Source organism: Zootermopsis nevadensis, unplaced genomic scaffold (genome assembly GCF_977971745.1).
Source record: "Zootermopsis nevadensis isolate Lab colony 2312 unplaced genomic scaffold, Znev_1.0 Znev_ptg000030l, whole genome shotgun sequence".
NCBI lineage: Eukaryota > Metazoa > Arthropoda > Insecta > Blattodea > Termopsidae > Zootermopsis > Zootermopsis nevadensis.
This window is the reverse complement of record NW_028259162.1, coordinates 20,357,755-20,374,774: the sequence shown is the minus strand read 5'-3', so window position 1 is coordinate 20,374,774 and position 17,020 is coordinate 20,357,755. Positions and strand designations below refer to the sequence as shown.

At 35.7% G+C, this 17,020-nt stretch overlaps 1 protein-coding gene across 4 annotated transcripts in view; it reads right to left on the bottom strand.

Moving 5' to 3' along the window:
- Positions 1-17,020, bottom strand: part of LOC110833771 (ankyrin repeat and SOCS box protein 16) — a 170,135-nt gene continuing 153,115 nt past the window's right edge. For 2 of the 4 annotated variants that reach the window (XM_087358592.1, XM_022072245.2), the window contains 5 exons: positions 6,358-6,627; positions 3,238-3,559; positions 1,901-2,144; positions 1,494-1,732; positions 1-621 (listed from right to left, as the gene is read on the bottom strand). In XM_087358592.1, the coding sequence (XP_087214718.1) occupies positions 307-621; positions 1,494-1,732; positions 1,901-2,144; positions 3,238-3,559; positions 6,358-6,627 (1,390 nt within the window). In that variant the 3' untranslated portion in view covers positions 1-306. Of the gene's footprint in view, positions 622-1,493; positions 1,733-1,900; positions 2,145-3,237; positions 3,560-6,357; positions 6,628-14,746; positions 14,900-16,230; positions 16,554-17,020 lie in introns of those variants that run through there. The other 2 variants (XM_087358594.1, XM_087358593.1) reach the window with 2 other exon arrangements.

Below are 17,020 nucleotides of genomic sequence, written 5' to 3'. Positions count from 1 at the left end.
TTCAATAATGTGAACCAATTTTATTTGAAGGTACAAAGTTTAAATAATACTTTTGTTTTGAAGGGGTATAAGAATAATATATGAAACCAAAAAAATATCAAGTTTCTAAGTCTATTAATTTATGTATTATGATCATCATTCCAAATATCATGCACCAGTTGGTGCTTAAGATATAAAGGTATAAAAATACTTTGTGCTCTCTACATTCTAGTAAAAAATTATAATTGATATTGAAGTTTTCCAGTAATGTGCAAGTTTCAAGTTTCTTATTCTTGTGATCAGTCAAAGGCTGTATCTTACAATATTTCAGCTAAACTCGTACATGAGGTATCGATGAAGGATGATTGGGAGAGGTAGTTGTTCTACCATATGTGGCAACTTCTTTCCAAGATATCTGTGTAGGAACAGCCTCGCCTGATGACGAAGTGACAGAGGCTGTGTAGAAGATTCTGTTAACAACTCCTTTTGTTCCTCATTCAAGAATGAAGAGCGTCTAATCATGCACAAATCAAAGCTTTCAGCTGCCTCTACCAGTGTTATAAAGAGTGAGGGATACTTGGACAAATTCTGCAGTGAATTGAGTATCCCGTGCGGATCCCGGAACTGTGTCTTCATCACAACCTACAGAATAAAGACAAGAGGTGAATTAAAATGTATCAACTCCATCCATCCTGTGGCTCTACAGCCTCTTTGGCGGGCCTTGGCCTCCTCCCTTGTGGGAAGTTACTTGATCTATTTAGACATTTGGTAGGACTCCTTGGACGAGTCATCAGCCAGTCACAAGGCCTCTACCTGTACACAGGACAGCACAACACAGAAAGACACAGACAAACATCCATGCCTTGAGTGGGATTCGAACCCACGGTCCCAGTGTCTAAGCAAACAAGGCTCACACCTCAGACTGCATGGCCACTGTGACCAGCATGATTATGGTGATTTATATATGGTAAAATTGGGTAATCATGGAAACAAAGGTTAAATTAAGGTGATTGAAAGACTGATTTATCTTTATCACACAGGAATAAGGGACTTAATCCCTGTACTATAAGGCTGTTGGTCAGACTTTAACTCTGGAGATTAATCATTTAGCTGTATGCTACTGTGACATTGAGCCAGATGGATAGCTTAGTCAGTAAAGTGACAAACTATGGAATGGACAGCCTGGGTTCAATTTCCAGAAGGGTCAGGAGTTAATTTCTTTGATTCTAAATCCAGACCAGTTCTAAGGTCCAACCACCTCCTATCCAATGGACACCAGTTGTAACTTATATTTTCCCCATAATAAACATAGAAAAGAACATGCAAAAATATTGTTCTATATATCTAATTCTTTAGCATTTGCGAAAGAATTCAAGCATATGTTACTGCACAAGAATTACGTTTGTGATAATTCAGTACTTTCTGTTCAAGTGGCAGTTGCCCACCTGGCAAATGTGATACTCCAAAGTCTACTTCCAATAAGAATGACAAATGAAAAATCAAATACTGCTTACTTTTGCACCAAAACGCAGCAACAAGTGAACAATGGCAGGACATGGCTCTTCATTAGATGCTATATACTCTGCAAGCACAGGCCGCAGTGGGGTACCCTCATCACTCTCAATGACCATATTTGGATCAGCTCCCGCACACAGCAACAAATGCAACAGTTCAAGCCGATTAGGGATGTTGTCGGCACACACCACGTGCAATGGCGATCCAATTATTGGGGAGCTAGAGTTGACATTTGCTCCTGCAAAATAAATGTTCTTAACTGTATGGAACATGGGTTTACTCATAATGTCATACCAAGTTTTATGAAAACTGGTAAAATGGCTCAGAATTTAGTAAGGGGGAGAGACTGACACACACACAAAATATGGATGACTGCAAATTCTATTCTAAAGTCTGAGGCCCTTACCTGCTGCAAGCAGCAGTTTCACAAGGTCTATGTCACCCTTGAGTATGGCAAGATCAAGTGGTGTTGGCTTCTGGTAGTCAGGTGGGTAGTTCACCCTGGCACCTTGCTTTATAAGGAGATTAACAATCTCCAAGTTGCCTGATAAAACAGCATAGTGCAGCACAGTTCGATAGTCATGACGGGAATCTGTCATTGCATTCACATCTGCACCAAAAGACAGTAGCAGCAGCACAGAATCCATTCCCTGAAAATAAAGTTTTTGGTAACTTGAAATTCTTCCATCTGACTAGTTTAGTTTGTCTGCAGATTATTTAAAGATGCATTATCAATAAATGGGATTATTTAGAAACAAATCAAATGAGAGGATAATTACTGAACTGAAACAGGAAGTTATAATGAAGATTTATTTTAAACTCTTTTGACCCTGACATTGTCAATATAATTAATGTCGACCAACTTATATGGGCTCGACTTGTTAATATGATGGATGCCACAAAACCTATTAATAATCTGACCAACTCAGGAACACAAAATAAATATTTAAATAATCCTATATTTAACACAATCCAGGTTATTGACCCAACCCCCTAACACCATTTCTACCTATATATACGACCCACATCAGTACACCAAACCAGTCTATGAACTGACATTCACCTGATCAGACCTGACCAGCCGAGGACACACGACACATCAAACTCCTAGTATGTTATTGTGTTTCTATGTTTATAGTGAATTTTATAACAATATCCAAACTCATTTACATATAAATAATATTAATAATGTTAATTATATTGTTGATAATTTCACAGAAATAATGAACAAATAACATAATACGCCACATAATATGCAAAAGAATCAGAAGAAAAAAGGAACATCCACAACTACAACCTACAATCTACAAATACTGAAAAGCGTGCATTAAAAAATATTGAATAGTTTTAAAAATAAAACCTGATGATGATGCTGAGACATCGAAACATGTTGTAATATATAGCGCAAATTGTAACATCGAGGAAACGATGAATAGCGCGAAATATTTATATCAATTTTAATTTTTAACATCAATATTAATATAGTTTGTGTATAGACTTGAAGAATAAATATATGTATGAACAAAATATGAGTTTCTGTTTTCAAAATGCCAACAAAATCAATTTTAAAATTTCAAAATAAATGCTGAAAAATTATAACAAAACATCTGAATGGGCATTTGTTGCTGAACAAATTAATTATGTAGTAGCTTCAAAATCTGAATAAGAGCCACCTGTCAATACCAAAATCTAGTTCAAAAAGGGTTAGTCAGTGAAGTTGTTTAAACTGTTGTGTAGACTTACCTGTGGGAGTCTTGCTGCCTTCATGAGGGGTGTCAGACCTGCCCTGTCTCGAGTATCTGGATGGGCACCAAATGTCAGTAAAAGACGCAAAAATTCAAGATCAAGTGGGGACACGAGGTTGATCTCAGAACCAAAGAAATAGCGCTTGTTTGGGTCTGCCCCATGCTCCAGCAGCATTCGGGCCACATCTGCATGATGATTCCGAATTGCCAGCCGCAAGGGTTCATCACAGATGGTGGTGCGAGGAAATGGATCATCAGTATCTTCACGATAATCCACTTGTGCTCCTTGATGAAGCAGCAATGTCACCAACTCTGTGTACCTGTGGAAAGTTCTTTCACATGTAAAAATGGAAAGCAAATATCCCTGTCTGTGATATATCATCTAGAACATAATGAGGATGTCTAAGAGAAAAGTGCTAATTTCTAGAATGTGATCTGAATGTTATGCCATATAGTATTCTGTTCTTTTACCAACATTTTGGAGTTACATAGTGCTTCCACACAATCGATCACAATGCTGTGAAATCCTTAGTAACTGCAGTATGCTAATTATTTATCTGGACCAAAGAGAGATGAACAGGAGAATGTGGGTGTTAATTTAAATAATGAGCTTCACAGTAGCTGCTTTTCAACCATGTTACTAGGATGAACAGATCAACAGATATGTATAGACAGAAAACAAACATGAAAATTGACAGATATGTACAGAAAGGCAATCATTCTGTACAAAGATGAGATGGGTATGAATATAACATGTATTTCAAGGCATCTCCACAAGATAAGTGCGAGATAATCATGGCACCGCAAATATACCAAATATTATTACCAGTTCTGAAAACAAGCTTATTTATTAACGTCCTCAACAAAATCAGCCTTAAACATAAGTTTATATATTTTTGGACTATTATCATACAAGATCTTGAGCAGTTGATAGTTACTCAGCTGGACAATAAATTCCATTACTTTTTAACCTGAAGATTTTCTAAATCATGGGTATTATTTAAGGGAAAAAAGCGGGAGAAAAACAATCATTTTAATTTAACATACCAAATCCTATGGATGCAGGGGTCAGAATACACCTTCACTGTTTATTTATTATCAACTTTAATATCATCCTTCAGGATTCCTGACAAAATTCCTATGCATTACTCATTTCCACAATGCATGCTACATGTCAACTCATGTCAGTCTTGATTTAATGACCCAAACAGTACAACACAAAAAGAACAGATTATGTAGTTACTTATTATGTAATTTTTTCTATCATCCTGCAACAGTGTTTTAATCCTAAAGATTTTAGACAGAACATGGAAAAATGGAACTTTCTGAACTTAAAAGCAAAAAGAATTCCCCAAATTTAGTCTTCTGTTAATTTCATAATGAATATTGTTTTCATTTATTGCTGCTGTTTCCAACCACTTTAAAAAATAATGAGTTACAAACATGAATTGAATCAGCATGTTTGCCAGACTTTGACTCAAAGTAGCATAAAAGATATTGTATTACATATACCATGACCATTCTAAATATTTCAATTATGTTCAACTTGGAACAGAATCCAACAACTTACAGCAGTGGTCCTCAACCTTTTTGTGCCTACGGGCACATTTAAGAGTTTATGAGATCGAGGCGGGCACCAACCAATTAACAAAGCCAAATTTTCTTTTCTCAGGACAAATAAGATATGGACACCAAATAATACACAAAGCAACACGTTTAATGTTACAAGACACCATGCAATCAAAAATATGTAGTTTTATAAGTACAGTTATTATTACTCAAGTGGGAAGTTAGTGTGATGTTTGGCACTGCATTTCATCGGCCAGTTTTTCAAATTTGGTAGTGTAGGATGATGTTGCTGCTTACAAACAATCGTCAAGATGGGCGTCAGTAAGTCGAGATCTGCGCTTTTATTTTATAATGTTCGTGGTTGAACAGCCTTCATTATTCAGTATAACCTCTTTCCGTAACAACGCGGGCTCCCAAAAAACCAAACATTATTCTGCTCGAGAATTGTTTACTAAAATAAATGCATTCTGATTAACATCTATTATAATACATTTGGTTTCTGTTTGCAAAATTATCTACAATTTCACATTTTACTCAAATGTAAAAACAACATATAGTATCAAAACAACTATGAATACCATAGTCCTTGGGAACTTGAACATACACACGAGAATGAATTTAGTTTGTAATTATGTGTGTTAGAAGCCATGATGATTTAGTCAGTAAAGTGACATACTGGAGACTGAAGTTTAGTTTCTGGCAAAGATATTTAAGTAAGACTTGAGGTTCTCACAGCGGTGAGTATGAAGATTTCCGTCTTCTGGGTTGTTGCGCTGTGTAGTCTGGTCGATGTTAACCAACGTTTCAGAGGTCATACTCATGGTAAACATCGACCAGACTACACAGCGCAACAACCCAGAAGACGGAAATCTTCATACTTATCGTCCTGATGATGGAGGCAGTATGACCTCTGAAACGTTGGTTAACATCGACCAGACTACACAGCGCAACAACCCAGAAGACGGAAATCTTCAAAGATATTTAAATTTTTCTCTTCTTCATCATGCACAAAATGACTCTGGAGTTCACACAGGCTCCTCTTCACTGGTGAAATGTTAATGTAACATGAAGATGACATGTCCATCTAGTGTTGAGTTTTAAAGTAGCATGGTGCTTAAAACCAAGGATGATCTTACCTTTATCATTTTCACCTGGAAGTTTCTAAATTATTTTAAAGTTCAAAGTGTTAAATGAAACCATTTACAGAAATATGCGCATGATAAAGGTACATGTTTATCCTCATGAGGAACAGACAGTCTCTAAGGCTCTGGATTGTGACTCCATCTTTACAAGGCTAATCAATTGATGAGGCTTTATTCAAATTAATTTAAATTAAATTTGGTTATTTTCAAACCAATTAGGAGAACTAAATTAGGACTGCATGTATTCTCCTTAGCAACTTTCTCTCAGACATAATCTGTTGTTCACATAGATCAAGTCCAAAGCAAACTCCATGGAGCTGGAGACTCTTTCATTTATTTCTTTTGTCAAAGAAACACTCTAGTTCTTATGAAATATTGACTTTGATACAAATTCACTTTGGACTCACCCATGTTCTGCTGAAAGGTGCAGGGCTGAGTAACCACATTCATCCCTGGCATTAACGTCACTTCCTCTCACCAGCAGCAACTGAGCAGCCTCCAAGTAACGCTGCCAAACAGCGTAGTGCAGGGGGCGCAACCCCTGGGTGACAGGTTCATTAACCTTAGCCCCACATGCTAGCAGGATGCGGATCTCATCAAGTGGGACCATGCGGATAATGCTGTCTGCAAGTTCCCGTTGCAGTGGGTTGGTAATGCATTCGGTTGGCATTTCAGTTCTGTGCATAAAACCTTATATGTATGTAAAATACTACAATGATGCTAACTATGGTAAAAGAACTGGAAGATTCAACATCATTAATATCAAATCTTATTACTTGTTTGCTCAGACAAGAGCTATGAGAAACAACAACAGTGAAAATGACAGGCCTAATTATAAATGAGCCAATGTTGTTGAAATGAAACTCAACACACAAAATGAACTCGGCCATGGCTCGCTTGTAACTGAGCTCCGCTTACACCCCACCCACTGTTTGAGCTGCAAATACACTGCACAGCTCAAGGCCATAGCTCTTGTCCGAGTAAATGTCTAATACTATTGGCATGATCCTGAGCTAGTTTCATCCACTTTCCATTCTTACATCCCATCTATGAGTATGCTTCCCAAGTTTTCCTAACAGAATTCTGTACGGATTCTTTATCTCTCCTGCCCTAGCCACATACCTAGGCATCTCAGATCTTATGCTTCTAACAGTACAACAGCAATTGACCTGTAAATTCAACAAGTTCTCAATAATCAATATCCAAAATTGCTTGTTTACTTTATCCTTCTTACATTCAAATAAGGTACTTGAAGATTAATTATTATAATATTGAGTGTTTCAAAACAAACATGATATGAACACCCACTATAGGGCTCATCTAGCTGCATTAAAAAATATTATGACCTTTGTCATGTCATCCCTATGGCCATATCACCTGCAAAGTGCAGGTAATATGGCCAAACAATATTTTATTTCTAAAAATACATATTAATTCAAATATAAATGCAAGGAATTAAGACATATGACGTTTTAAAGTATCATTATTATTATTTACTTCACATTTTGAACCTGAAAGCAACAAAAGATGATTTTTGTTTTTTTATGAAGTGAACTGATAAATTTTTGTTACAAAAATAAGAAATTTAAACTGCATTCTTTCTCATCAATAATGTAAATCCATTCAGGCTTGTCCATGACATCAAATCCTATTCCAGTATGGAATACGCTGCCCAAGCTTGTTCTATATAAAAGTACAGAATTTTCACTTTTGGTTTAGCTCTAAGCAAATTAATACATATACTCTTTTGAAGATTACTGTCACATTATTCATGCTCTGAAACATGCAGACTGACATTATTTACTTTGTTTTCTTGACACTTAAATGGCGCCTGACAACATACAGTGCCACACAGTTGGCAAATGTCTTACTAAACACAACATGGTTGATGATTGTGTGATCTAATGTGTATAGGAGTTACTTGGTCATATTTCCTGCATTAGCCATATTCCGTTCAAGTATCTTGTTTTACTGAGCTGTATTGCAGTGTTATACACCTTATAATGGTTACATCTATGATGCACCACCACCTCCTCCCAATTAAATGTATACTAAAGAATGCAATTTTTATCATGAAAACAGAATCATTTAATAACTACTGTTTATTTTCTCTTTCTATCCATTGGGTTAAATTCCTAACACAAAGAAATTTTATGGAACCATTTATGTACTACAGCTGTAAAAATGGCATTCTTAAAGGCACTTTTAATCTTGGGGACAATAAAAAACATGATTTTTTATTTTACAAATGGCTACTGATTTTCCATGAATAAAAGACTTTATAATAATCAAAATGAAAAAGAGTGTTTAAGGTTTAACATAAGAGCCTAGTTCTGTACAAAAAGTTAGAAACACTTCCTGCCTTTATTTCAGCTGAAACTAAAAATGGACATCTCTCATTCCCAAAACCTGGACATGCCCTTTCTTTATCACAGAGAGACAAAGACCATTGGCAAGACCAGTTTATGTTACTATTTTAGTTTTTAATACACGTGGATCATTCAACTCTACACCTGTCAATTCTACCACTACATGTGTACTGATTCTATTTCTGTCCTACCACTGCTGAGTTGAAGGGCTTGTATTTATAGCACCAAGGTCAACCAAACAGCTGCAAAGGGGAGAGACTGGGACTACTGGTGGACTAAACCCACAGCAGGAAGACAGGCATTCAACAGACAATACCGTTGTACTGTCAGAAATAGATGCCTGTCAATTACCAACAGAGATCAGTGTAAGTCATTGACAGACTGAGAAGAAAGTAACATGTAAGTAATGTCATGGCCATTCGAAATGACAAGTTCATGGTGAATACAGTCACAGCTGCAAATAAGTCTGGAAGTCAGAAATGGATTTACATTTGTAAATTTACTGCATAAGAATTATCTTCTCTGTAGTACCTTAGATTACAATTGAGCTAAGAGAATAATCCGTATCTGTGTTATGATGTGGGGCAGGAACAATACTTTTTAAGTACTTCAATAAAAGTAAATCTTTCGTATTTTAGCAAACATAATTAAGTGAACAACAGACAGCAATAAAATAAAAAAATAATGAAGGTTTGGACAAGTTCATAAGAGTTAAATTTTGCTTTGGTTTTGTGATTTATGAAAAAGATCTAATATTGCATACATAGCATGTCACCAGACATAATATGAGGTTTCTCTCATTTTTCTCAGTTCCATCAGCTGAATATTGGAACAGTACCTTAAAAAAAAAGCTATAACTGTGTAACTGTTTCTCATTTCATCACTTTCAATTCATCTCGCCAAGAAATAAACAAGACATGACATCTATCCGCAATGAACATGACCCCCACTGAGGTTGATTGATTCATCAGTTATGTATGATACTGTATCACAGATGTAGAGGTGTTGTAGTATTGAATATGAGATGCACATATGATTCTGAATGATAAGATGGAAAGGGTTTTAAATTAGTCATGACATATTTAAAGGCACTATCCAGATCTTTGCATAAAAAACTCAGCAAATATCTTGAACATGAATTTCACTTTGCCAGCCATAAGTCTAACCATGTGTAAGAAAAATGTTACTACTTAGCTGAACTTGCTCAACGTCTCCAGAAACAAAAGCATCTAAAAGCATAATGTAAACTGAATGTTGAAATAAGCTTTATACTTTCGACTGATTCACACTCATTTTCTTTTTGTCTTCCATTTTGTAGTCAATGACCTTCACAAAAGTATCCATTCTAGAGATAACATAAACAGTAACACATTTTATATCAAATCTAAAACTTCTTGACGATGGTGAAGAGTCTCTATCTCCGTCTTCAGACGGAGATAGAGTCTCATCTCCAAAACGTCGTTTTTACGTTTTTTACGTTTTATTACTAGACGATGGATAATATCCAAGTAAATTTTTATTCAATTAACAAATTTTATGTTGCATGTGAGTTTAAGGCAAACCTAGCAAAAGCAAAATCAGAAAAAGAAATTCTCTCTACCTGTAGGCTATATTCTGTCATTTGTAACATCAATATATTATATTCATGTCATAGATGACAGAATATTGCAAAAAAATATGACACATTTTGTCAATCAGACCTCTTAGTTTTGTATGGAGATTTACAAATTGTACTTTTCATGACAGTGCAAGAGTAAATAAAACATATGGCAACTTGTGCACAAGTCACATAGCATGTAGGGCAAACACAGAGACAAAATTTTTGATTGAGAACTCTTACACAGAGAGATAAGTTGGAAGATACAGACCCAGGAGGTTGATATTAAAATGAACCTTTGATATATATTTTTTTCTGAATGTGTGACCTTAACTAAATCATCTCAGGATAGATTACAATAGCAAAATTTTTTGAAGATGTGTATCTCATTCTTACATGAGAGACATTTTGTTTTTTCCTGTTAAATTTTCAAAATAAAGTATTCGTATAGTGTTAATAGCTTTACCGTAGTATAACACACTCAGAACTTACTTGTCACCCATACTCACACATTTCACTCAAAAACATGAGTATACAATCACTCACACACTCACTAATAAACATCTCTTTGAAATTTCAAAACAATTTAGAACACTGTAGATTCAGGCTGATCAGGGAGATTTTTGATTGATATAAGCATAAATTAATTTTTGTAGGACACGTTTATGATTGACTAAAGAAACACCTGGTGAAAAAAACACTGTGCGGAGGATGTTGCAGTGCAGTAGAATTGACATATGGAAGGAAAGGGTGGACACAAACAGCAACAAAAGTAATCTGTGGGACAAAAATTAGGAGATATATAAAGGGAAAACACTGAGGTTAGGTGGAATTCATGAAGTGATGAACGAGAGTAATATCGAGGAATGATCGACAATGAGTATGTATGTGAAACCTATGAAAATGGGAAAGCAAACCAAGAAAAGAGTTGAAATGAACAATGGCAGAATGCAAGGGAAGCCAAGATGATCTAAGTGAAATGACCATACGATGAGAGATTGTACAGAAACAGGAGAAAAATATGAGAAGGCACATAGTGAAAATGGTATTGTGAAGTAATGAACTACTGAAGTGAAATATTTTATACTGATGGATGACAACTTTCAAACAAGTTTTGCTTTCAAGTAAAGTGGATGCTTGTATTAATCTTTGTATTTCATTCAATTTGAATTGGGTTCTCCTCACAAGCAAAAACAGTTGATGTCCTTATTCTTGTCTGAATAACTGTCCTGATGGTTAGTGTTGTTACTGATATATACAAAAGAAAATGCAAATGGTTATAGTCTCAACATTTGACATCAATGAAGCAAAGTGCGTGGTTAAAGACCACATGCTGTGGCATCAATTTGGCCTCCACTAGTTTACTTCTTGGAAGAAGGAGGAGACACCAGCTGTTGGATGCGCAATAACTGTTGCTGTGTGGCCAAGTGACAGCGTATGTTGGGGTGCCAGCTGATGCTGGAAAACTTCCAAGATCAGGCACTGAAAGGTTGTGTTGTGAAATGACAGATCTCCGCATTGTGTTCAGCGGCTTGATTAGAATAAACAAAGTGACTAATTCCATGAAACAGACATATTGTTGAGAAAATTATATTCACTCAATTAGCCAAGAAATTCGCAGTCTTTTATGGAACCTAAAAGATTGTTACTGTGTTTATAAGATCTTGCCAACAATCCCTATTCTGAGCTGGATGAACCTGTCCGCATCATTCCCAGAGAAAATTGGTGAATTAATGAAAGACACATCTCATTAAGATCTATAAATGTGATTAAATGTATTTTCCAAAATTATTTATATTACAGATATACAAGAAAACACAATTTATGTCTCCGTGCAGTAGACATCTGTACTGTTATATTAGCTTTGTTAACAGAATTTATAATTCTATGCAGTTCAGTACTCACACTGTTCATTAGATTTGTCAAAAATAAAATATATCTACAGTAAATTAAAATCAGAAGCAATGAAGAATGCAATGGAAATGAAACACAAGGCCAATAAAGGACAAAGACGACATTTAAAAATGTGAACTCCAAAAGCCTGATCATACCTTTTGCTCATATTGTACATTATCTTGGTTTTATTTCAAATACAGCTCTGTACAAAGCTAAATAATAAGTTAACAAATCTATTTGCTGAGAGAGAGTGGGTCAATCAGGAGGTCTCTGACTGGCAAATCCCACCTTGGGATTGACTATCCTGCTTGAAGATCTTTATGCTTTTCCTCAGTCCTCGAAGGTGAGTGTTAGGGCAGCGTCTTAAAATACATCAACATATTTATCACTTATAAGAGTGTTTAATCTGAACTGTTGATTCAACATTATAAAATATGTGAATATTGGGTCTTGTTCGCACATTAACCTTTTCGTTCTCTTCTCTCGATTGCCTGTATATGTTATATGTAACCTTAGTTAGATCCAAGCTTGAGTACGCCTCGGTCGCTTGGAATTCTATTGAGACTACTGATGCCAAGAAACTGGAACGTATCCAGCAGAAGTTAGCATCCCTTTGCTACTATCGTTTCCTCCCCCAAGACCATTACAGCTATGCTGATGCGTTAGAGTTTTTAAAACTCCAGACCCTGCGTAAGAGAAGGCATTCTAGTGATGCACTGTTCCTTGCACAGGTTTACCGCGGCTTTAAATGCTGTCCTTCCCTTCTGGAAGCTGTCGTTCTCCGCGTCCCTGCTCGGAATCTGAGAGATTTTTCTATGTTCAGTGTTAGCCCTTTGATCAAAAACAGTCCTTCTGCTAGATGCGCATCAGCTGCTAATGTTGTCTGTAGGGATTTGGACATATTCGAGACGAAAATTGTCACACTTCTTCACATTCTATAATAGTATAATTTACTTAATTGATTCAAATTATTTTTACAAATATCCTAATATATTTAGTAGCAATTTTCTTGTGTAGTTACTTCCTATGTATCAATGTATTTTATATACTCCTTGTTTTACCTTTTATGCTTTTATTGTGTTTGTGAGTTTATTTCTGTGCTGTATCTGTAATTGGCCATCAGGCTGTTGATACAGCACACTAATAATAAAGAATCGAATTGAATATGCAAACGAATCTTAACACAGTTGCTGCAGTATAAAATAACCTTTACACTGTTACAGACAGAGATACCTAGGACCTGGAAGCCTTAATGAATCAGACATGTACTCTAGGTCGAATCGTGCCTATTAAATTGGTTATCTTGATTGTTTTTAAATAATTTTCTCAATGCAAATGCTGGAATATCTATCTAGACTCCACGAAGCAGAGTTCTTATTGAGAACCTGGTAGTCACACAGATAGTTGATGTAACCTTAAAGTTCAGTACTGTGTTCACAAGAGCCTGCCATGGGTCCCTACCATGAGCCAGATATATCCTGCTAATGCCCCTCCCCCAATTACCCTCGTTCCTTGACATCCAGTCTAATACTATCTATGTTTACATCTTATGAGCAGTTTCTTACCTTCAGGATTTCAAACTAAAATTTTGTATGCATTTCTTGGGTAAAAATATGTCACAGTCCCTGTCCATCCACTGCTGGACTAGTAACTTAAAATAAACCACAACACCTCCACCAAAATTGGTTGTGTTTAACATTCATCATTATCACCTCATTTCCACATTTTATAGGAGATAATTATATAGTAATATATTTCATATAAGATATAAACAGTTGAAATTATAGCAGTATTCTGCTAAGAACTGTGTCCCTTGTTGTTTCAATAAAAGATATGTAAAGCCATAACCATTTAACACCTGTGTCCAGAAGATGGCCATCTTCTGGGCTGTTGTGCCATGTAGTCATCACCCTGATGATGGAGGCAGCAAGGACCTCTGAAACCTCAGTAAATTTCTACCAGATTACTTGGCACAAAAACCTAGAAGACAGTCATCTTCAGACTCACCACTGTGAAAACCTCAAATCCTTCTTATTCTGTGTCCAGTCGAACTTGGTACTTTTTTGGGTGTAATGAACTAACAATGAAGACTTCTACTGTCACTGAAGTTTTATACCTTACATCTGGTGGCAGTATTTTGTTTTCAAAAGGTTTATACATAAATTATAAAGCCTCATTTCCTTAACATGTAACTAATTTCAAACAACTGAGGCCATTTTCAGTAAAATACCCATAGGCTAGGACTACTAACAACAAATAATTTCCTTCACCACTGTTATGAAATGGTTTATTAAAGAGTGTACTATCAACTGCATGGGTTATATAGTGCTGAATGAGAAATGTCAAGATAAGAGTTGGAAAGGTTGTGTCAGGAAGTGATCATGACTTTACTAAGTTACTGTCTCAGCATCTGCACAGGTCCAAGTACATGACCTCAGGATCCAGCCCCATAAAATACATCATAGTCTTCACTGAGAGATGCATATGTTTAATTAAAACTAGGACTACAGAGAAGCTGCTGAATTACAAATCAGTGAATGAAACGCTATAAATTATTATTACTTTAAAAATACGTGGGCAATGATTAACCTCTGAAAGTGAAAATTATTTGATCCTTATTCTTGAAATCACAGGATCAGCAACAGTAAAAAGTTGTAAAAAATCTGTCACACAACTATGTGTAATCTATTTATATTCCATTTACAGACCTACACAAGTCATAATCAGAAATACAACAAAATATGGTAACTCAAAATTAAGAGTATAAAATTAATTTCAAGCTTTGTAGATGAAGCAAGGTGTTTTAAAATAAATTAGGTAACAATAACAATAAATATCAGGACTATGGGATAAGTTAAAATGATATTATTCATGACAGAATTAACTATGGCCTTTCCTCAATGGATGTCCCTGCATAAATCATAATAGACTTACTGTGTAGCTAGAACAGCAAAGAACACTTGACCACTGTATCCACAACTGCCACGCTTTACTGACTGACTGCTGCGCACTAAACATTATATTTATAGGTGATGCAAGCTCACAATGCATGCCTCCCCACCCATGGCATAGATCCCTCTCCCTCTTAAAGCTGCAGTTTCTCTCTGTCAGGTATGCACTGGGTTCAACAACGCCGTCAGTATTTCCTGCCAGCCATACAAAACGTACTAGGTTCATGTCCTCACTTACTCAACTAGGCGACCAGAATCATACAGTGCCTCTAGCATTTTTAGACATTTGTATAAACAAAGTTAAAGTTGTCTGTGTACTTAAGTATCATACCATGATTGTGTATGGCCAAATGGGAGTGAAAATTCCAGTACTCTAGACCTCATCAGGGACTGAGTTATGTGGCCACCTACATGCAATGACTGATTTAACTCCAGGAAGCAACTCTTAGTATTTATTTGACAGGAGACTGGGTCAGTCCTAGAGCCAATGAAAAAAGGTGGAAATTAAAAATATCTGCTCCTGTAATGTGTAAAATTAACATTTCTTAAACACCTCTCTTTCAGGCTGCATGCTAGAACTCTAAAATAACTTGGCTGATCTTGGATAAAATTTGATATGGGAAGTCAATAATAACATTTAATTCAGATCACTGCAGTATTTCCTTGGACACGTGTGATATTTCAAAGACCCCCTGTTTCCATATTCATATTAAAAGGAAGAGATACCTGCTCTGTGTGGACCTTTAGATAAAGCAAATCATTATTAGTAACATGGGAGGTAAAACATGGAGACATATTTTTCATTTCTAAAAATGTACTAAATAGGAATAGAATAAATAAAAGTCTATTGATGAGCTTAACCATAACATGGTCAATTGGCTTATCATCATCACAGGTGATGCACAAACAAGCAGAAACATGGCCATTGTGTTCCAAGATGGATTCAGGTATGGAAATTATCCATCCTCTACCCAACAGAAACCAAATTGTTACTGACGTAATAAATGCATGAATGTATTATATTAATACTGTGATTCTTGCTGCTCAACTAAACTTTCCAGGACAATTTGTAGCTTTATGACTGCATAGTCAGACTTGGCAGGAACAAAAGAAGTCAAAGCTAAACAATAAAATTGTGTATTTCTAAAGAAATTGGTTATGGTAAAGCGGGTTGAATCAAAATGGTTTAGGGCAGAGTCCTGTAGTTGGCTCTTGTTAGTGGTGTTGAATCGTTAGGTTTTAATACTAGAGTTACAATTTTCAATGTAAATTCTCATCTATTTTGAAAATTAGACATTCTAATGACATGAAAACGTGACATGAATACAAGTAAAAATACATTTCCCAAAATTTGCATAATACAACTGGATGTAACATCCTAAGGCTTGTAACATCAAAGTGGAATCATACTGATTGTCCTCTTTAAATGGCAATATCACTGCAAAGAAGGTGATATGGAGTTCATACCTGAGATGCAATTACATTAAGTTTTTTCTAGAAATGTCTAAAATATGCTTTGGTATGCTGAAGAGTGCGTTGTATTGTTGGCACAGTTTACAAACACAAGCACGTGATTGCTGGTGGAGTTTTCCCAGAGGCCTCGTGGGAAGAGAACTGCTCCCACACAGAATTTAAATATAGCTCACATCATGCTACTGTCTGGCTCTGTAACGTTGGCTGGCTCATGGCCTTTGTGTCATCACAAAAAATGTCACTGCAGCAATGTAATTAAAGAAGGCTATTTACACTTAAACTCCACTAAGCCTCCCATAAATCCCTGCATTTTAAAAATTTGAATTTCTTTTGTGAATCACAGTAAAAAAAAAGTGATGGTGGATCCACGGTTCCGGAGAATTTGACGTAAATACGTCTATACGCAAAGGAAGTTTATATATTGGCTTTATTCTAAATATTTCCTTTATACATGCTTTACAATTGAGATAAGTTTGATTAAGACATTGCTTATTTAACTTGAATTAGTTACGCTTAAAATGGGTCTGTGGTAACTGAATGTAATGTAAGGTAAGATAAGGTTACATTACATTACATTACTTTACATTACATTCAGCTACCACAGACCCATCTTAAGCGTAACTAATTCAAGTTAAATAAGCAATGTCTTAATCAAACTTATCTCAATTGTAAAGCATGTATAAAGGAAATATTTAGAATAAAGCCAATATATAAACTTCCTTTCCGTATAGACGTATTTACGTCAAATTCTCCGGAACCGTGATTCCACTGACAACTTTTTCCT